The sequence below is a fragment of the Phaseolus vulgaris genome, chromosome 8, assembly GCF_000499845.2.
Source record: "Phaseolus vulgaris cultivar G19833 chromosome 8, P. vulgaris v2.0, whole genome shotgun sequence".
In the NCBI taxonomy this organism is placed as follows: domain Eukaryota; kingdom Viridiplantae; phylum Streptophyta; class Magnoliopsida; order Fabales; family Fabaceae; genus Phaseolus; species Phaseolus vulgaris.
This window is the reverse complement of record NC_023752.2, coordinates 58,117,800-58,138,705: the sequence shown is the minus strand read 5'-3', so window position 1 is coordinate 58,138,705 and position 20,906 is coordinate 58,117,800. Positions and strand designations below refer to the sequence as shown.

Below are 20,906 nucleotides of genomic sequence, written 5' to 3'. Positions count from 1 at the left end.
TCATACACAATTTCAACATCGATAAAAAAAAATTATGACGAAGATTACCATTAATATTAATTAAGAAAACTTTGACATTGATAAAAAAATATTGATTGAAACTAATCCTAGTTGAATTCAATATAAAATTTTATATTTATGTAAATTGGAAACATCATTAATATTAAAAAGGAAATAAGACTATACCACCGACAAAAAAAATTATCTTTGAGAATTAAAACTAAAAAACAATTGGAGTCAACTTTGAACTTAAAAAAGTAGCATCAGTAACGTTAACAAAAAAATCATTATCATGCCAACAACATCTTAACTTTGATAAGCTAAATAATATTTTAATCAAAGTCAAAAAAATAGTATTCTTATAAACGGTGAAGATAAAATATATAAATTTAAAGAAAAAGAAGTATGAATGTTTTTAAAGTCGTACTATTTCAAATAAATTTAAAATTATATAATATTAAATAATCGAATTATTTCTAAATTTTATAATTTTTTTATCCAAATACAATAAAATGTCACATCAGATAAAATTAATGTTGTTGTTACTTAAAAGATAAAAGAGCCAAATCGATTTAATAAAAAGATTTTAAAGAAAAAAATGTAAACACATCAAACCAAAATATAAAATGTGGTTTTAATGAGTTTATGGATTCAGCTGATATTTATGACTATATATATTGTGCTAAAATTTTAAAAATAAAATAGTTACATAATTAAAAATATATTCTGAACAATATATATATTCTGTTAATTTTAATGTATATCAATAGTGTTGAATAAACTTATACTAGTATGAAATTTTAGATGTAATCAATAAAGTTTTATAATCCAGCAAACGATTTTGACATAAAATTAGCTAATAAAAATAAAATAATATAATGATTGATTAATTAATCGAGAATCAAGCTAAAAAAACTATTTCTATATATTTTAATCAGAATAACAGTGTTTCGGAACCTCGAAAACATGTCTAAATATTTTTTTTATAATATATATCAAAGGCCACTCATGAAGAATCATTATTCAAAATCCTTTTCAGTACAAAAAAATTAAGAGAACATTCCAAAACAGAAGTTTAATATTAACTGGTTTCATTTGGAAATATTACTTTCAAATGTTAGATTTTGAAATAATGAATATTATAATACTATTAGTGGAGAAGATCAAATATTAAACATGTTAATAAATAATTGTAATTTTAAAATAAATAATTTTATTTTAAAAACTGCAAATTAAAATATATCTGATTTGATCAATATAGTTTAAAAATTATTTCTCTTTTTCATTATAATTTAATATGTGATTGTCAATATATCATATATTTTTTTTTAAATTACTCTATTTTAATAAAAAATTAGTTCACATTCTAATTATAACTTGATAGAAGGTCAATATATAGCACTAAAATAATATGATGATAAGTTGACAATGCATCAAGTAAAAAAAATACACTTCACAATTTTAATAAATTAATATTTTTATTTTTATTTATTTTTCAATTTGAAATACTATTATATTATTATGTGGTGTGAAATAATCTTTATTAAAAAAACTGAAATCAAGACATGGAATTTCAGGTTCTGATCAGCAGCCATCAAACACTAAGACATCATGCACATCACCAATTAAAAGTCAAGGCCAGTGTCTTATCTTAGTCTAATTAATTGAGGGCATTCATTAATATCTCAAAAGGTGTTTTTTTTTAAAAAAAATTTAGATATGGTAACTTTAATTAAGGGGAGTGGGGATGGAGTTTTTTCTTTTTTATTAAATTTTTTTATGTTAGGTATCAGTATGTTACTTTTGATATTTGAGCTATACAGTTTGACACCTTAAAGTAACAACAATCATTTGTGATCACATGAAAAAAATATTAAAAAAATAAAAATAAAAATACAAAAATATGAGAAATTAGACCAAAATTTATATATTAACAAAAATGATACATAAGTAGACTATATTTATTAATAAATAATTCTAAAAATAGACTAGATGAAAGTCTATTATATCAATGAAATAATTTTCTATGAATAAATTATAAATTAGTCAAATTATCAGCCGAAATATTTCTTTCGCGAAAAATAAGTAACGATGGAATTTATGATTCGAGAAACTGATGACACTAACCTTGGGATTTTGAACGCAAAAGCATGCGAGCAACATGAAGTAGTAAGATATTATAAATCTTCATCACCACTTACATTACAGAGATTTAGTCAAATAATTAATGTGCAAGAACTTATAAAGGAGATTCTGCAAAAATGGACTTGCTTTAACAAATTTGAATTTGCAAAGCTTTATGATTCTTCAAACCAAACCAGCTTAGGTTTCCCTTCCCAATGTTTTCATGAATTTATTATCTGCTTATTTTTCATTTGTGTGCTCGATTTACAAAAGCAAAATTCTTTAACATCAGCATGACATTGCCTTCAAATTTTTCAGTTTTTTTGTTGTGTCGGTCCTATGTTATACTTAAGAAAAAGGAAAAGAAAACTTCAATATGGCACGTCATAAAGTATCATATCTTGTTTATTTTCTTTATGCCAATAAGCTGAAAAGGCGATTTGTATTTGATTCGCAGTGTATCGTGATTAAGCTAAAAAAATTGTATGGAAAATTCCTTAGGAATACAACATTCCTTTATGATCATTGTTGGTCTTCAATTCACAATTTCAAAACACAAAAATAAGTCAAAATCTTCATTGGGATGCTTGAAACAAAGATGTCGTGGGAGGAATATATATAATATTGAAAACAAAAAAGAGATATACACAAAGAATCAACTTATATTTTACCAAAAAAAACTTATACTCCTCTACTCACACCAATGTTCATACTATTTTAAAACCTATGATTAAATTCAAAGTTCTAGTCACATGCAATACAGATCTCGTATAGATCAATACTCTTCTAACAAACAAAATAAAAAATAAACACAATATATACTTTTAAACAATAATTTTGAAAACCTTTTGATTACATTCTTCCTGTTACACACAACCATGTAGTTCTATTTATATTATATTGTGTATGATGTATAATTTTAAAATATAAATTAATTATTATAAATTAATTTAATTATATATTATTTTATAAATTATTGATATCTAAAATAATTTTTATTATTAATAAAAATTTATAAAATAATTTTTAAATTGATATTTAACTACTAATTATCAAATTTTAGCTATTAATTAATTTATATTTTAAATTAATCTCTATTAATTTTTTAAAAATTAATTTAAAATATTAATAGTTAAAACTTTGAAAACTACTTTAAATACTAATTTAAAAAATATTTTCTAATTTTTATTAATAATTAAAATTATTTTATACACTAATATTTTTTTAATCTTTAAACTAATATATAATTTAGTTAAAATAATAATTAATTATTTTTTATTTTTAAATTTAGTTGTTATTTAATAATTTTTTCATAGTACCACACTTATAAATTGATTCCAGATTATTCAAATTCCCAAAATGCTCCCGATGGCAGTTAACGTTTACATATGAAACTAGCACAATCAAACATGTTTAAAAGTTTGCTAATTTCATTGGAAAGATAAAAAAATATGGTAGAACAAAAGACAATTCTTGGAAAATTGGAAAGAGGTAGTTTGCAGAGTAAAAGCATGTTAAGAAAACAACATTTTGAGATTTTGTATTTTTGATGGACATTGGAATGTGACATTCCAAATAAAAATGAAGTAGAAAATGGTGGAAAAATGCATCTTCAAGTGCTCCCGAACATGTGGTGTGAGTCAGATATTATGTGTTTGTAGGACACAAAATCTAAAGACGAGATTTGAGGGTGAAATAGCTTTTCTTAACCCTTTTGCTTCCAATTTAATATCAGTCTGCACCTTTTCTGTCTCACTAGTTGCTACGTAAGAAAGCTTTAAGGGTGCCAAATAAGATGTTTCAGCTTATATATGCTTCAAAACTTTAGGCCATATACCTAATTTATAGGTCCCAAAACTGTTTGAAGATGACAGACAATCCCTTTTTTGAGATTAAACACAAACATCCACTTTATTCTGATGAAACAGGTCCTTCAAAAGAGAAATTTGCCAACGTTCTTGAAGCTGATCAATATTCGCGTGTTTCGAATTTCGTTGCAAACGTCAAAAATCACGTCCACTAAAAACAACATCAAGTAACTTCTATGTTTTTTAATCTTTGGTGATGGGGTGCATTTTTAACTTGTTCCAACACTTACTTGCATGGTTAGAAATTTCTCAGCAACTAGTGATAATATAATTAAAATAAAAACTCGAGTACTTTGTGAAGTAATTTTTAAGACTGGGTCACGTGTAAATTCAAACTTTACGATGCATGTCATTTTACTTATTTGGCACATATTTTGATCTTCTATGAGAACTTGTTTCTCCTTGTTGCCTTACCATGCTTGCACCTACTATGTGAACAAAAAAGAAAAAGAGAGTAAAACATTAACTACTTTTGTTTCTTTATTAACGAAAATATGTCTACACTCCTAAGAATCATGTGATATATGATATAAAGAAATATAACTAAGATGTTAGAATATTCTACAAATTAATAATTTTTTTTTGAAAAATAATTATGTGTTTTGTTTTGAACATGTATTACTCGGAGACCGAATACCTATATACACATAAACATTCGACTAGTTGGCCTCTCGACCATCTCATATCCTAGATATCAACATAATCATTAGGTAATTATTACATGGTAATCATACGAAAACTACAATTAACGTATACTTGGGATTCATTGAATTCGTATGATCTTATCACATCTTGAGACCCAAAACTATAGCTGTAAATAGACAATCCACTCGTATAAGGAAGATAATGAAACTCGTATCCAGAACATCTAGCATTCTAACTCTTAAAACTGACTTAAGTGTCAGAGTGTCATCATGTACCTCTGCCAAAAAACCGAAAGAATAACACAATGGAAAACCAAAGACTTAGAACAAGACAATGAAGTAAGGAGAGTTTCGTCCGTATAAAAATAGGATCAAAGTATATTGGATATATCATGTCATCTAAATATATGATCAAATTAATATATAGATAAATACAAATCTTAAGTTAAGTTAACTTAAAGGAAAAATATTATTTGACAATCACTTTGTGCATTGCTCCAAATTACAACTTTCACATAATAGAGGTTATGACATGAAAAATGATATTTTTGTCACTTGAAGATGTGTAATTTGGAACAAGAGTTGTCAAATTATCTGTGTTCTAACTTAAAATCAAGAGAGATTTCACAATATTGTTAGCTACTAGTATCCAATTATTTGGTTGGTGATCAAAAGATAGGTTCCTATGATATACATAATCAGAAAGGAAAAATATTATTTGACAACCACTTTTTGTATTGCTCTAAATTACAACTTTCACATGATAGAGGTTATGACATGGAAAATGGTATTTTGTTACTTGAAGATGTGTAATTTGAAACAATCAGAAAAGGAAACGGACATGATTGTAAAATGCTTTTTCTTTAGTCCTTAGGTTCCGAGGTTCCTAATTTTCAGTGTGCATTCCACAAATAACGATGATGATCACACTTCTAAAGACAGAGAAGGCCTTTTCTTTTCTACTTTTATCTTCTTTTTATGCGTTATGGTTACTATAACAGATTAAGTTAGCAGATCGACTTGCTTTTCAGGCAATTTTTTACAGATATCATGCAAATATTCTTTGCTGAAAAATTGAAAATTAATTCGAAACAAAACTATTTCTGAGTAGATTTTGTTCCCTATCCTTTTACCATTGTTTGCTTGGATGTAAAGCTAAAAAGTCAGATACAACTCGGAAAATACCTTCGCTCATTTATGCATTTCTTGGCCGTCCAAACTTTGGAATAAAATGAATTGTTTTTGGTTGGCCAACGGGCATTTTCCTTTGGCACTGCTCTATTAATTCCCTCAGATAAAGTTTAGTCCAGAAATAGTTATACTCATGCTTAAACTCATTTTTACCTCAAATTAAAACATCATTTTGGTTAATCTTTGAAATCAAAACAATTTCAAATAATTCCTTAAAAAGTTGTAATCCTTGATCCCAAAGAACCCAGATATGTAAGATTTGTAAGTTTGAACAGGGATGAGGATGATTCCTGTGGGTGTGAAGAGTGTATAATGAAGGAAACTCTATTATTTTTTGGCTTATTGAATGTCATGTCAAATAGAAGACAAACAGAACAAAAGTGTTTGCTTTGGTAGAAGGAATAAAAGGATAGCGATTTATATTCGCAGCGTATGAATGGAACTTGAGAAAAAGAAGATAAAAGTGACTCAAGTTACTATTTAAGTGAACTCTCAGAGAACCATAACCAGATAACCAGATTATTTGCAAATGCGTTATCTTATTTATTTAAGGAAAATACTCCTAATAAATTTTCATAAGAAACTGAACTTTCCTCAAATATAAGAAACTGAAGTGTATTGCTTTTTTTTATCTTCTTATACTTTTTTTAAGCACAAGTAAATCTTGGGGTTTATATTGACTGAACCACACTTTAAAATAACCTTTAACCAAAATCAGTTTTTTCAACACTTGGTCTAAACAGACAATTGGATCACAGTCACACTAGTTAAACTGACATGTTGTTGAATCAAAATTTGAAAACATGGGATGGTAACAAGGAAACAATATTTGTTCCTAAAGTTGACAGTTACTAACTAGCATGAAAACTTTGAAACTGTCTTTCTGTCTGTCCTTTTACCCGGCACATAATACCTTCTGCATTCAAACCACAAAGCCAACAGACAGAGATTTTTTGCATACACTCACTCCTCTAACTCAACTCCATGCGTGCAAATACAGCACTTCTTTTCTTTTCTTTTCTCTCTCTCTCTAAATCCTCTTTGATTCTCTCTTCAATCCACCCCTTACTTAATATTCTCCTCATCAGCAGATTCCCTCCTCGCCCACCCCACAACCCATCTTTCTGCCTTTCTCTTCATTGCTTTCCAAGCCAAGAATCTCTTTGATTCCTCTCTTCCTTTCTCTCTTTTTCAACCACTATTAACTCTTCTCAAATGCCCCTTCTTCTCCATCTCTTTGTCATTTTCATTCCTCTTCCTCCCTTTTCCCTTCCCTCATCTTCTCTCTCACAACATTGCCTTTTCCTCCTTATGGCTCCCTCTTCAGATGTCAACCATCTTTCTCATCCATGCATATACGGTATCATCACTTCTTTCTCTCTCTTTCTCTTTCAATACTATTCGTCAAAATTTGAGCTTCGGGTGCACCACTATTCAAAGCGCTTGCTTTGCAGATTTTTACAAGAAAAAACAGATTTTTCAGAATCATGAACCACCCCATGAAGCTATTGTTTGAACTAGAAGTTTTCTTTTTTCTATTGATTTTACTAAATGGGTATTCTCAAAGTTTCTGAATTTACTTTGCACGTGGTTCCAAAAAGTTATCTAGACCATGGTGTTTTTTTTTCTGATTTAGAACTTGAATTTGCACTTCTACTGGTTCTTTTTTAACTTGACACATCGTGAAATTTTGGTGGGATGCAGGGGATTATATGTCTCCTCGCTCGGAGAGAAAGTCTGGTTTCATGAAATGGCTCAGTAAACTTTTCAGAGGTGGGTCCAATAGAGGAAGGGGTGGTCGTCATCTGCATGAGCCAGCAGAGGAAAGCATGGTTTGGGGAGCTCCATCAAGAGCGTTGGTAAAATGAAGCACTGCCTTTTAGTTTTCTTCAATTATATATACTGTTATTGGCTTTGTTATACATATTATTACGATGCACCGAGAGTATAAAGGATCTTTTAAGTGTCCTTCACTTAGAATAACTTTTGTAATAGTTATTTTGGTAATTATGAGTAAAATATTTCTATTTATTGGGTGTCAGCATAAAATCTTTACAGTAACAGTGCATGAAAATTAAACTCTACTATTATTGCTTTGCCTAAATTAAAAATGCAATTAGCCAATCCATGTAGTATACGTGGTGATCTTATATGTCACCAACCATAACTTAGTCAAAAGCATTAGAAGCTTTGCTATTTTTTTCTTGTTTGGTTTATTAGACTATCTCTTGATCTCGTCAAGTGCAGTGAACTTTGTATTTGAACTACATCGAATCTCAGAGCACTTGTTTTAATTTTGCATTGTACATTTTTTACCAAAGATTTGGTCCCAAAATGTTAAGTTGGTGACTTAATTTTAGATGTTGCATTCCCTTGTTACTTTGTGGCTACTTTTTCTCTTCCTGCAAGTACATAAATTATTATGTAGTTCTGTGAATCTGATTCTTATTGCAATGATGGTGCACATTTAAGAACAGAACCTTTACATGGACTCTTACATTTAAATAATGGTTTGAAATATATACAGAGAAGGGAAGTCAATTTAATAAATATTGGACAGGAAAATTTTTAGTACGATCTTGCTTCATTGCATATATAGTTATATCTGTCTATCTTGTTTGTGCAACATCAAATTATGCCATATGCATTGTTCTGCATCATATATCCAATGTTTTATAGAATCTCGTTACTTCAGATATTGCAGAGTGTCCACTTTAATGGTTCCTTCCAAACTAAGATGGCAGGGAACTACAATGCGGATCTACTTACTGTATCATTATTTTGGATTTACTTACTGTCACAAATATAATTGAGGATAAGATGTTTGAATAATACTCCTGATGTAATAATCAGGATGATCGTGCTAGAGCTCAGAAGGAGAAAGAAGATCTAGGGCATGCAATGGCACTTTCTTCAGCCGAAGATTTGAAGAGACCAAACGGTTGGTATTTGATTTTCAAAAAGGTGTTTGTTATCTAGATCTTGCTGATCAAAGATTTAAACTTGTGTTTCCAATAGCCCATCAAGGATATAGTTGGGGACAAGACACTGGAGACGATTACTCAAAGGCACCTTTGGATACCCTTAGCTCATCTGCACACCCTCCATTTGCCCCTACACCATTTTATCCCCACGAATATAGGTAAAATCTCTCCTAATATATGAGTGTCAAACATCAAGTGTTTCCAATTTGGTCCATAGAAAGGTGGTTGAGGTTTGTTATGCGGGCCAAAGCTAGTAGAAATAACTTCTTTCTCTTATTCCTCATGCTAAGAAGCCAAGATATTTTGACACTATGTGTGCATGAATCTATCTCTGCAGAATCTGTTCCTTCTAAACAAATTTGAAAAGTGAAAAAGAAACTTGCAGCATGTGCAGAGATGTAGTTTTTGGGGGATAGAGTTCTATGTAAATGTCTAAGCAAAAGGAAAGCAGGATATTTTGGTACCCTTTTTACAACTGATAATGTCTAGTTTGTCATTGAACAGAAGAATATGTGGTGGCTGCAACCAAGAAATAATGTATGGAAATTGTTTGGGGTGCATGGATACGTATTTTCACCCAAATTGCTTTCGCTGCCATTCCTGTGGGTACCCCATTACTGAGCGTGAGGTAGTTTGATTTTGATCCTCTTTGATATTCTTAGGAGATGTTGAGATCATCACAACTTTTCTTTTTGATTCATCTCTTACTGTTTTCTTTTTTCTGTTGATCCTAGTTTTCCTTGTCAGGGAAGCATCCGTATCATAAATCCTGCTTTAAAGAATTGACTCATCCAAAATGTGAAGTTTGCTTCCAATTTGTAAGATTGGTTTGCCTTTCCTTATTCAAGCTGTTATGTTTTATTAATATTTTTCTGTTTAAGGTTATTAAATTTCAGTTTGTTTCATGTACCTTAAATAGGATCAGGGCATTAGATTTTTATGACTGAAGAATCAAACATTATTCTAGCGATATGATGACATTTGAATCAAATTTTAAGAGCTATATTAACTCCAGAGATTTTTTTTTTTAATTCCAGATTCCTATAAATGCAGCAGGCTTGATAGAGTACAGGTGCCACCCCTTTTGGTCCCAGAAATATTGTCCATCTCATGAATATGATAATACAGCTCGCTGCTGTAGTTGTGAAAGATTGGAGGTACTAATTTAAGCACTCCTAGCTATTTATGATTCGGATATTTAGAACAAGTATTTTCTGAAGTTATTTCTTGCTACTGTTATATTTCCCTTGAAGCCTCTGAACATAAAATACTATAGACTAGAAGATGGACGCAGTTTGTGTTTAGAGTGCATGGAATCTGCTATAATGGACACTGGTGATTGCCAGCCTCTTTACCATTCTATCAGAGATTATTATGAAGGAATGCAGATGAGAATAGATCAACAAATTCCCATGCTTCTGGTTGAGAGAGAAGCACTTAATGAAGCTATTGTAGGGGAGAAAAATGTAAGGAAAATCCCTTCTTTGTTTTAGTGAAATAATTAGTCCAACTCGTCTCACTCTGTGGTTTCTGCCAGGGTTTTCTACACTTACCAGAAACAAGGGGTTTATGCCTTTCAGAGGAGCAGACTGTGACCAGTGTAAGATATTAAAACTATTTACTTCTTGTTTTGGTAGAATGTGGAATCCATAGTGAATGAGATTACTATTATTTGTCAGATAAATTCGCTACTTTATGATTATATGTTGTTTCAGATACATAGAAGGCCAAGAATTGGAGGCCATCGACTGATAGGGATGAGAACTCAACCTCAAAAACTGACTAGAAAATGCGAAGTTACAGCAATTCTTGTCCTATATGGTCTTCCTAGGTAAACTAGTGGACAATGGAAACTTTGCATTTTGTTCCCTTCGAATTAGAGCTGATTGATTCCCTTTTGAATATAATTGTGAGTTCAGATATTTTTCCAATACTCACAAGACAAAGTACCAATGACAGACTATAATGTCACTTCTTATTGATGATGTTCAAACTTCATTATAGGAGTTCTCATATTTTTATGGGATGCAGGTTACTCACAGGTGCTATACTTGCCCATGAGTTGATGCATGGCTGGCTACGCCTTAAAGGTGTTATATTTTAATCCTTATGCTATTAAACCATCTCAGCATTCACAACCTTTTTCATCTAATTCATTCATCTTGAACAACTAAGCAGGTTACCGCAACCTTAACCCTGAAGTAGAGGAAGGCATTTGTCAAGTTCTTTCCTATATGTGGCTTGAGTCAGAAGTAATGCCTAGCTTTCAAAGCATGCCATCAACATCCACAGCTTCTGCTTCTTCCTCCTCCTCCTCCTCCTCCTCAAAGAAGGGTGCAAAGTCTCATGTTGAAAATAAATTGGGTGAATTTTTCAAGAATCAGATTGCCAATGATTCTTCCCCAGCTTACGGTGGTGGCTTTAGAGCTGCTAATGAAGCTGTTAATAAATATGGTTTGCGTAGAACACTTGACCATATTCATTTGACTGGATTTTTTCCAGTGTAACAAGAACGCAAGTTCTCAATGTATGGATATAAGTGCTTGTTTTTCATTTTCTTTGGTTCCACTCCGCAAGTGGAGGACCAGGACCCACTCAAAGTAAGATTGGACAACTTCTGCTATTTGGATCCTATGAGGATGTCCAAGTCTTCTAATTTGACAAAAAATATAAACGCATTACAAGTTCGTATTCAACAACTGTTTATTTTCCTTGACCAAAAACTAAGGAACTGTTATTTTTTTATGCATTTAGCAATTATTTAGTAAATAAAGTTGGCAATGCTGACAATGTTGCTTTTGCAAATATTCCAAGAGAAATACCCCTCCCTCCTTCCCTATTAAAATTCTCGCTTGATAGCAAATGAATTTCTTCAATTATCCAATAGAAGTGACCTCCATATTGACATGTCATTTTGAAAACAATATTTGCAGAAAAATTACAACTTAAAAAATATAAGAATGACCATATAACCACTCAAAAGGCATTGAATATATGATTCTCCCAGCGCACAAGTTAATACAATGGCCCCAATGCATCTTATTAATCGACAAAAATAAAGGAAAAAAATTACTTTTAAATTTAGTCGAGAAATTAAGTGAGGTAGAAGCACTTTTCATCAACTTGTATAGAATTGAATTGTTGAATAAAAAAAAACGCTCCTTTAATTATATGGTTTTTCTAAATATATGACCGTTTTTCATTAAACAAAATCAATTCTATACAAAGTTGATGAGTAGAGCTTCTACGTCTCTCTTAATTTCTCCCCTAAATTTAGAAGTAAATTTTTAACTAAGCATACTCAATATTTAAGTTTGTCAGAATCCATTTTTCTTATACGATTTGAGTCCCATATTAGAAGTCTAAAATTCTACTGAGAAAAATAAACAAAGGCACGGGCTCTCCAGCTACAATTGACTAGCTTTTGCAGTGTGCTCCTCCCAGTTGTTATCAAACTTAAATTCTGAAAGTATTATTTTTAACTCGAGTTTTAAGATAAAAATACGTCGGGTCTTTAGCAACCAGATGCACAGTCTTGCAGATTTATAGATATTGCTGATTTCACTTCCCCTTTTCTTTAGGGCTAAAGACAAAGTAGACCACGCGAGAATACAGGACGATAACAGCTTAACATTAAATGTTATGCAAGTTTTCTGTACATGCAAAAATGCAATCCCCACGGGATCATTACAAAATTGCCCATGTTGAGGACCCGTGAAATAAAATGAACTACAATTGTTAAATCGTAAATGTAACTCCAACCCTTTTGCATGGGTAACTTTATCCAGTGACTTCTTGCATATTCGACCCCAGTGTTTAGGGTTTATCCGGTAGCCATATCTGATAAAAGCATCTTCAACGTTTCATAAGTCATAAAACAAATACCTACACCTGGCACAACCTTGTAGTACTCAGGCAAAATTCCTCTGTAAAGACCACGCAAGCCTTCTGTCTGGATTATATGCCTAAACACGCCATAGAGGCCTGTTGTATACACACGGGCTCGCCCACCAGCCCCCTCAAGTTGCTTTCTCCGCCTCACAAGATCCAAGGGAAACGTTGCTGCATATAGAATAACAGATGAATTGAACATACCCATTCTAGTCAACAGCAATTCAATTTAATCAGATCGTTAATGTTTGTGAAAAGACAGTGCATTATCAAAAGTGTTAGATGATTAATCAACTAAATTGCAAACCAACTCCAAAGAAAGAAATCAAATCAAATTCAACCACATCTGAAATCAATAACCAATGAATTGTAGACAAACTGGAAGTTTCTTATTGTAGTGAGCCAGTGTCTCTGACAAAGTTGCAAACCTGCACTTCAACTTTATAGGCTATTCTAAAGAATAACTACGGTGAATATAGAATTTGTGATCAATTGGCATCAAGAAATTATGGATGCACACATCCATCATAACATGGTGGTAGCTGCAGTATTTAACAAATCCAAACATGCAAAAGCATTACCTGTAAAATTGGCATCAAGAAGTAAGAGTCTAAGTAAATACAGCCTTACCTGAACATACAATAGCTGCAGCAGAAGGGCAGCAGCCTTTATTGACACAGTTGATCAAAGGACACTACTAAACTTTTGTATGCACGAATATTTTGGATGCATGTGGTTAGTCTCTATCTGTATAATATTTGACACACAATTTTCCATCCCCCCAATCAGTGAGATTTTGGTTCTTGTCCCATGCTTAACAGTAGTTCTTTGTCGAAAACTCTATTTACCAAAATACTTTACAATAAACAATTAATTTTATTAATTTGGTACCATAATTTCCACCATTCAGAACTTTAGATCATGCTGAAAGCAATACTATTAAAGCTGTAAAAATAGATTCTTCAGAAACACATCAACAAGGGCTGAAGAGGATTCCGGTACCCATCCAAACATCAGGTGAAGGTAGCCTTAAGTGAGAAGCATACCTCAAAGAGGACACCTCTCACATTTAGTAACTGAGGGAATCATATAGGTTGATCCAAGTAATGCCACCCCATGATGAAATCCACTGCATAGCTTGGGGAGACATGCCATAGAACAAACCTTGGGAAGATGATTACTTGAGCAAGATCTTTAGATAATAATAAAGTTACAAAAGACAAGTCTTTTAATGTCTTCCTTATATGCCACAGATAAAATAACAACTCCAACCTGGTCTCTGGTTCTAGGGGTCAATCTGGTTAGATACTTGGTGCAGTTCCTGCACCAAACTCTTTCTCTGCATCAAAAGCATAATAAACCACTACAGACATTAACTTCTTTGATGTTCTTGGGTGGAGCAAATTCAATAGTTTGACTAAAGGATTCGTAACTGTAATTGAACATTTGATACAACAAAACTAAGTTAAGTGCCTAATGCCACACAGAGATGTAGGAAAAAGGTAATATACCAAAAGAATGTGCATAACCCCATTTGGAAGGAACATCAAAAAGCAAATTATCAATACTACTTGTCTGACAAGGAACACCAAAAGTTCAAGTTATAAAAAAAGCTTATGAGAATGAATGCCAAGTATGTAATCAACAATTCCGCCTTTTGACTGCTCACCTGTTGATGATGCAATGCCTGAAAGACTGCCGCATGCCAGACTAACAACAACTGGTGAATCATTGGATCTGATATGCATAAATAAAGTAATATTAATATAAAACAAAAGGTGATTATACATGAAATAAAGGGAATATGGGTTACATCAAACTGCTGTGGATGATTACCTATTTGATTGCCAAAAAGATCTCAGGGATTCATACACAGAGAAGCTGATAGCTATATTTGGCCCTACAGTCTGCATTAGCACCAGAGAGATGTAGCTAATTAGTCGCAAAATAATATAGTCTTCAAGTAATGTTAAATTGATCATAACACCGTACCAATAGTGTAGTTCCAAGTCCCTTATAAAGGCCAAGTATCCCCTCTTCCTTGCAAATTGTGTGTAAAGCATGCCCGATACCTCTGTAATAGGTAAAGTTTGTCTGCAAAAATGCTAATTGTTCAGAATTAAACCTAAAATATAAATGCAAGGATCTTTAACCACCCACTATGCATGAACAGTTAATCAAATTTAAGTAGACATCTCTAGCGGATAATCTATTTCAAAATAAGACAATTTCATGGTAAGGGTCATCAGCATGCAAGGTTCTAAGCATATAGGCTAAAGATCACATAGAAAAATAATACAAAAACAAAAACTGACATGACAAAAGTCTTGTCCACTAGGTGAAGTCGGTTATACGGGTTGCACAGTGCTACTAAGCTCAAAGAAGAGTAATGCAACTAATTACAATAGGGGTGGGTCAAAATTAAATTGAACAGAATGAAATTTTGGTCACATATCTAGAACAATAGGACTCATCAAAACTAGAAAAAAGATGGGGGCCAAATGCACAACGGAAAAGGGCTACCCCTGCACCCAACGAAAATAAACACATATGTTCCTACCTGCGCAGCCAGCCGCGTTCTCACAAGATCCAAGGGATAAGTAGATGTAGCAGCAGTAATTCCTGCCATGCCACCGCCAAAAAAATGCACACAAAGGTCTGCACTAACATTATCCCTATGATTTTGCAGTCTCGGAACCTTCTTTAGCAACTGATCATACAAAATACCATTAAACACAAATCAATCCGAGAACAAACAAGTACTCATCATCAATTCAAATTTGCCACTTCTCAACAACATAATCAAATGAAAGTAAATATCCACATCACAGCACCGATAACCTGACCTTCTTGTAGTGCTCGTACGAATAAAAATTAACCGAAGAATAAGGTAACCGGTGAGCAATGGTCACCAGATTCCCTTTCCAGAAAGCCCTGAAACCCTCTTCATGGATAATCCGTGAAGCCTCATTCCATATACTGGCCTTTCTCAAAGTCGTAACGTTAGAATGCATTCCCTGAACCTGAAAACATTTTCACAAATAATTCTACAAAAAGTAAGATTTAACAGAATAATCATAACCTAACCTAAACTTTAACCCCCCCAACCCTTCTCTCTCTGTTTGTTGCTTTAAATTACAATGTGAATATTCTAATAACTTACTTAAAAATCAAAAAAAGCATATTTTATTTTATTCTTTCTGTTAAATTGATATCAAATTAAAAAATTTGGAACCTGAAAGAGGATGGTAAGTCTCGCAAGCGGCGCCGTACAGGTCTTGCTTAGCGCGCCAGCGACTCCTCCGGCGAGAAGTTGCGAAACAGTTCCAATCTGCTTCGGCGGCGGCTGCACCAATTTCCGCACACCACCGTCCACCGCCACGCCAACCCTAGCTTCCATTTGCATCTCCTGGTTCCGATTTTTCGCTTTTCTATTCTCTTTCACCACTTTTTCTAACCAAACCTCAACCTATTTTCACTACCAAAAGAATACGAAGGATTCGCAATTGCAACTATGCATCGAGCATTACTTCTCTTCACTTTCTTCACTCTGTTTTCGCTCTGCGCAAAATCAAACAACTACGCGTTCTTCTTCTTCTTCTTGCTCTTCTCAGGTCGGCGACGTCGTTTTTTGCGATCCCGACTAACCAAAACGGTGACGTATAAGCGGGAGAGCGTTCACGGAAAAGATAAAGCAGTGTTGGTCTTACGCGGTGCGGTGTGCTGCAGGGTAATTCCGTGTTTCCCGTCGTTTGTTTGAAAAAATCGGTGATGTGTGAGTGTTTTTTGAGTTGAAAGGAGTTTAGTGTAGAAGCAGGTACAGGGGAAAATTTCCGCAGGAGAATAATAAGCACTTTTCTGTGGAATATGCGGTTGCCTGAAATTTAAGTTGAGAAGCCACATTGGACAGCTGTCAGATATCAAGGTTAGGGCTACGTCGGTTAAACCAAGCCTCCTATCAAACAGTGACACGTGTTGAGTAAAAACATTCTTTTTTTTTTTGTTTTTTGAAAATTTCACTAGTAACAAAAATGAGAACAAAAGCCAGTTCTATGGCTCAATTGAACTACTATTTAAATTGTATGAACATTTATTTATGTATTTTCTTTTTCCAATTTAAACTAGTCAAACGTGTCCACCACACTTATAATGTTCAACTCATGAAAGTTGAAAAAACACATGCTTGATTTTCTGGGACAAATTTTTGACTCAGTAAACATGACAATAATACTAGAAAGGTTATAAATTCTCAGTTCAATTCATATGAATAATAATATGGTAATTATTCCTTTAATAAATTTTTTATGATTTATACTGTCAGATAAAGATATCCGATATACTGAAGAGACAATTTACTATTTTAAATGTTAACTTTTATAAAAAAAAATGATTATTTTAGTACAACTTGTTGTAGGTTTTAAATTTTTTTTTTGTTATTTAATGAGCAGTTTCGGTCATTCATTTTAAAATATAAAGATTTGATTTTCTTATTTTAGAAAATTGTAATTTAGTCTACCTGCATTTTTTACATTTTAATTAATTAAATCAATTTTATATTGTTTTAAATGAATATGTTATGATTCATTTGAATAAAAATAAACAACTAAAAACATATACACAATTAAAAGTTAGACAAACATTAGTGTAAAAGATTTTCTTGCACTTTTTTTTCATTTTTTGTAGTTATTATTTCGTAAAATAAAACTCATTGTGTAGTAGTTCAATGCGGATATAAAAGCACTAAAAGTAATCAAACTTTTCTCAAATCTTCAGTAAAATATCTTACTGTGTGACAGATTTTAGTACTTGTTTTGGATTCACTTTTTTAACTTACCTGCATTATGTTGTTGACACAGATGCAAGAAATTACAGATAGAATGCATTTATGAAATGATTGTGAGGTTTATATATGCAAGTTTTGGGTAGTTTGAAAAATGGCATCTGTGATCTTGTATGGGTCACCAAACAGAACAATTATGAAAGGGTCCCCAGACACTGTTACATAAAACGTTGACATAAATAGCTGCATAATACACCACGTTTCAATACATTATTAGTATGTCACACCATCTGTTGATAATTCATGAAGTTTGGTGGTGATTGAATTTAGTTGCAATAGTTATTATCCATTACTTCCACGTGCTATTGTTCCCATGCTTCCAAGTGTAGTGATAACTGGTTGAAGAAAAAGTACAATACCTATGAGTTTGCATCTTTGATCTCGAGGTCCTTATTTGGGATATTTTGTTCTTGTTGGTTGGGGCAGGATTTTCACATGGTCCAATTGAGGCCTGTCTCACTTTATGGTCCACTTCTAATGATTGAGATGTCCTCAAGCATGGCACTGCTATTTTCATACAATATTTTTCTTTTTTGCAACCCAAAATAGTGTTGAAAGAAGCTCTTACCAGATGGAAAAATGAAATTGAAATGGACACAATTTGGACTGAAATTAAAGTACACAAGGCTCACTTGCATATAAGGAAGCAATTCCATTGCTTGTAAATTCAATATGGCAGTAGTGATTGGTGAAGTTATATTAAGCCTTAGCTTACTTAGCAAATAGTGAATTCCGGAAAAAGTTCTACTAATATTTGGCTTTAATTAATGAATAATAGTTCATATTTTCCTCTGCCAATTATTTATGACAGAATAGTTAAGTTTCACTTTGAACTAGATAAGGTAAGGGGAGAGTTTAGGTGTGATTTTAGTATTATATTTTTGAAGAGAACTAAATGCAGTTATACAAATTCAATTAAAATGAATCAAAATGAACAATAGTAAGCATACTTTTTGAGATCAATATTAACAAAAGTGTGTTGAACGGTAAGATTTTATTATGAATGAAACATACACCGGAAAGAATAGGAGCAACATTACTGACACACAGAGTTACAAATTACAATATTAAACACCAAACCTAAGATCCTAACTCCTAATGGTATATATGCATTTCAAGAACCAGTTAACGCCAAAGCAAAGAACATGAATTGTTAACACGTCATATTCATTTTCAATTGAGATTGTTGAAGACTATAGAGATCGCCATCCTCCCACATCTTACACAAAAAATTAAAAGAAACCTGGCAAAAGGTAGCATTTAACTAGCAACTATTCCTCATGTGTTTTCGAATAACATTTTTTTAAAACCTTACTTCTCCCTCTCTTTTTCTACATACTAACCTTGCTAGTTAGAGCAACAACTTCTGCTTTCTGTATTACCTTGCATATTGGAGACATTTATGGTAGTTCCTTGGGGAAGGCCCGTAGAAGAAGTGGCCTCTTGTGCTGCCAGTGCCTTTTTGCTTATAATGTGATATATATCAAACAAAATGGTTTGGAATGCCTTCTCCACATTGTATGCCTCCAATGCTGAAGTCTCTAGAAAGGACAAACCTTCCCTCTCAGCCAAACTTTGAGCATCATCAGTAGGAATTGCTCTCAGATGATTCAGGTCAGATTTGTTTCCAGCCATCATGATAACGATGTTGGAGTCTGCATGGTCCCTTAGTTCACGGAGCCACCTCTGCACATTGTCAAATGTTTGCCTCTTGGTTATGTCATACACCAACAAGGCACCAACTGCTCCTCTATAGTAGGCACTAGTGATAGCTCTGTACCTCTCTTGCCCTGCAGTGTCCCATATTTGTGCCTTTACAGTCTTCCCCTCCACCTGCATAAACATGTGTTTCCAAGGAAGGGATTAACAACTCTTCATGCAGCTGACAATAAAAATATATATAGCATTTTGGACATTCAATTCCTTCATTTTCTTCACATGGGAAAATCATCAAACATGCAAGAGGAATCATAAAAAAGAAACTTGTTAGGTTCATCTATTCACAGTTGACATTTCTGCTGATCTTATCACCCCTCAAACCTCGTGCATATCACTCTTATCATACAGAGGTAATTTTATTTTATTATTATTCGGTGAGAACTCTTGTATAATACTACATTATTTCCTTTCAGTGTAAAATCTTGTGTGTTCTTAGATGGGATTATAACAGAATGGCAGTACCTCAAGTCTTTTTTCATTGATACTAGTATATTGGATGAGTTTCAACTTGCAAATATTATTAACTGTTGTTCAATGGAGAAAAGACAATATAGTATGCAGTTCTTCAAATTCCTATTCAATTCAAGGAAAAGTATAATTCTTGTTAAGAAATGATGCTCTTGACCTACTTGCTTAAATTTCATAACCGAGCCTCCCTTTCCAAGGCGTGGATTCTTAAGTACAAATTAAATTTCACATCAAGGTCAAAATGAATCGTGCCACATTACAAGTACCATAATTCATGTTCTAAATGAAATAAACTTTTGTATGAATTCACCCTATTAGAATGGATTGTTAGCATTTTCTTCAAGTAAAATAGAGAGAAAGTTCCCATGACATTGTGAAAGACCAGTTTATTATAGATGACTGCGTTATGATTTTACCGATTAGTGCGACATGTTGAAAACAGAAAATTCATCACATAATATACTTCAAAGATTACATAATTTTCTATAATGTTCAAGAACCATTCTTTCATTAAAGCTGCTTTTCTCAATCAATCAAAGAATGTGAAGAAAGCAACAAGAAGTGTGATATAACATCATCCAAAAATAAAAACTGAAGAAGAAAATATACATATGGTATGTGTAAATGAAGGAACCTGCAATGTTCTGGTTGCGAATTCAACCCCAATGGTAGACTTAGATTCCAAGCAGAACTCGTTTCGCGTAAACCTGGAAAGGATGTTAGACTTGCCAACCCCCGAGTCCCCGATCAAAACGACCTTGAAGAGGTAGTCGTATTCATTATCCACTTTGTACGCCATGCAAAAGAATGGAACGCAAAATCAAAGTGGGGGAAATAAATTGTTCGTTAGAAGGGTTCAAGATTCAAACTTTGGGAGGAGTGAGGAACAAGGAGAGAGAAAGAGAGAGAAGAAAGGGGCACATTGCAAGGTCAACAACGTTAGCCCAAACAACATTAGCGGACGACAAAACAAACCCACTTTCAACGGACTTTTCTCAACTCCCGCAAAATTGGAATGTTTTTCTTTAATTAATTATTTAATTACTATTAACTATTCATTTTCAAATCATCATCGAATCAGAATCTTATTTATTAGATAAAAGGTTTGTTTTTTGTTACATATATAATATAATATAATATAATACCCAAAAATATACAAGTTGGCAATGTAAATGAA

General features: G+C 32.6%; 3 protein-coding genes across 8 annotated transcripts; 1 reads left to right on the top strand and 2 right to left on the bottom strand.

The window, feature by feature from the left end:
* Window positions 1–6,887: 6,887 nt before the first annotated feature.
* Window positions 6,888–11,510, top strand: LOC137827288 (protein DA1-related 2-like). Of its 2 annotated transcripts, none has more exons than XM_068633575.1 (12): window positions 6,888–7,187; window positions 7,532–7,686; window positions 8,681–8,768; window positions 8,846–8,969; window positions 9,316–9,439; window positions 9,546–9,629; window positions 9,849–9,968; window positions 10,065–10,277; window positions 10,349–10,411; window positions 10,527–10,642; window positions 10,843–10,901; window positions 10,990–11,510. In XM_068633575.1, exons 1-12 carry the CDS (start codon window positions 7,043–7,045, stop codon window positions 11,316–11,318), a joined length of 1,620 nt encoding a protein of 539 aa, XP_068489676.1. In that variant the 5' UTR covers window positions 6,888–7,042; the 3' UTR covers window positions 11,319–11,510. The 2 variants fall into 2 exon arrangements, with proteins under 2 accessions (XP_068489676.1, XP_068489675.1); XM_068633574.1 differs by having other exon boundaries at window positions 6,933–7,187; window positions 9,301–9,439.
* A 911-nt stretch (window positions 11,511–12,421) lies between these two features.
* LOC137827287 (uncharacterized) lies at window positions 12,422–16,562 on the bottom strand. Of its 5 annotated transcripts, none has more exons than XR_011083701.1 (8): window positions 15,938–16,562; window positions 15,549–15,725; window positions 15,263–15,412; window positions 14,695–14,796; window positions 14,539–14,609; window positions 14,372–14,439; window positions 13,749–14,065; window positions 12,422–12,873 (listed from the first exon to the last, which is right to left on the bottom strand). XR_011083701.1 is itself a non-coding variant. In XM_068633572.1 (8 exons), exons 1-7 carry the CDS (start codon window positions 16,106–16,108, stop codon window positions 14,004–14,006), a joined length of 801 nt encoding a protein of 266 aa, XP_068489673.1. In that variant the 5' UTR covers window positions 16,109–16,562; the 3' UTR covers window positions 12,638–12,873; window positions 13,975–14,003. The 5 variants fall into 5 exon arrangements, 4 of the variants coding, with proteins under 4 accessions (XP_068489672.1, XP_068489671.1, XP_068489674.1 ...); XM_068633572.1 differs by having other exon boundaries at window positions 12,638–12,873; window positions 13,975–14,065; XM_068633571.1 differs by having other exon boundaries at window positions 12,422–14,065.
* A 2,130-nt stretch (window positions 16,563–18,692) lies between these two features.
* Window positions 18,693–20,691, bottom strand: LOC137826585 (ras-related protein Rab2BV-like). The gene is made up of 2 exons (XM_068632598.1): window positions 20,364–20,691; window positions 18,693–19,375 (listed from the first exon to the last, which is right to left on the bottom strand). Exons 1-2 carry the CDS (start codon window positions 20,526–20,528, stop codon window positions 18,890–18,892), a joined length of 651 nt encoding a protein of 216 aa, XP_068488699.1. The 5' UTR covers window positions 20,529–20,691; the 3' UTR covers window positions 18,693–18,889.
* Between the last annotated feature and the right edge of the window lie 215 nt (window positions 20,692–20,906).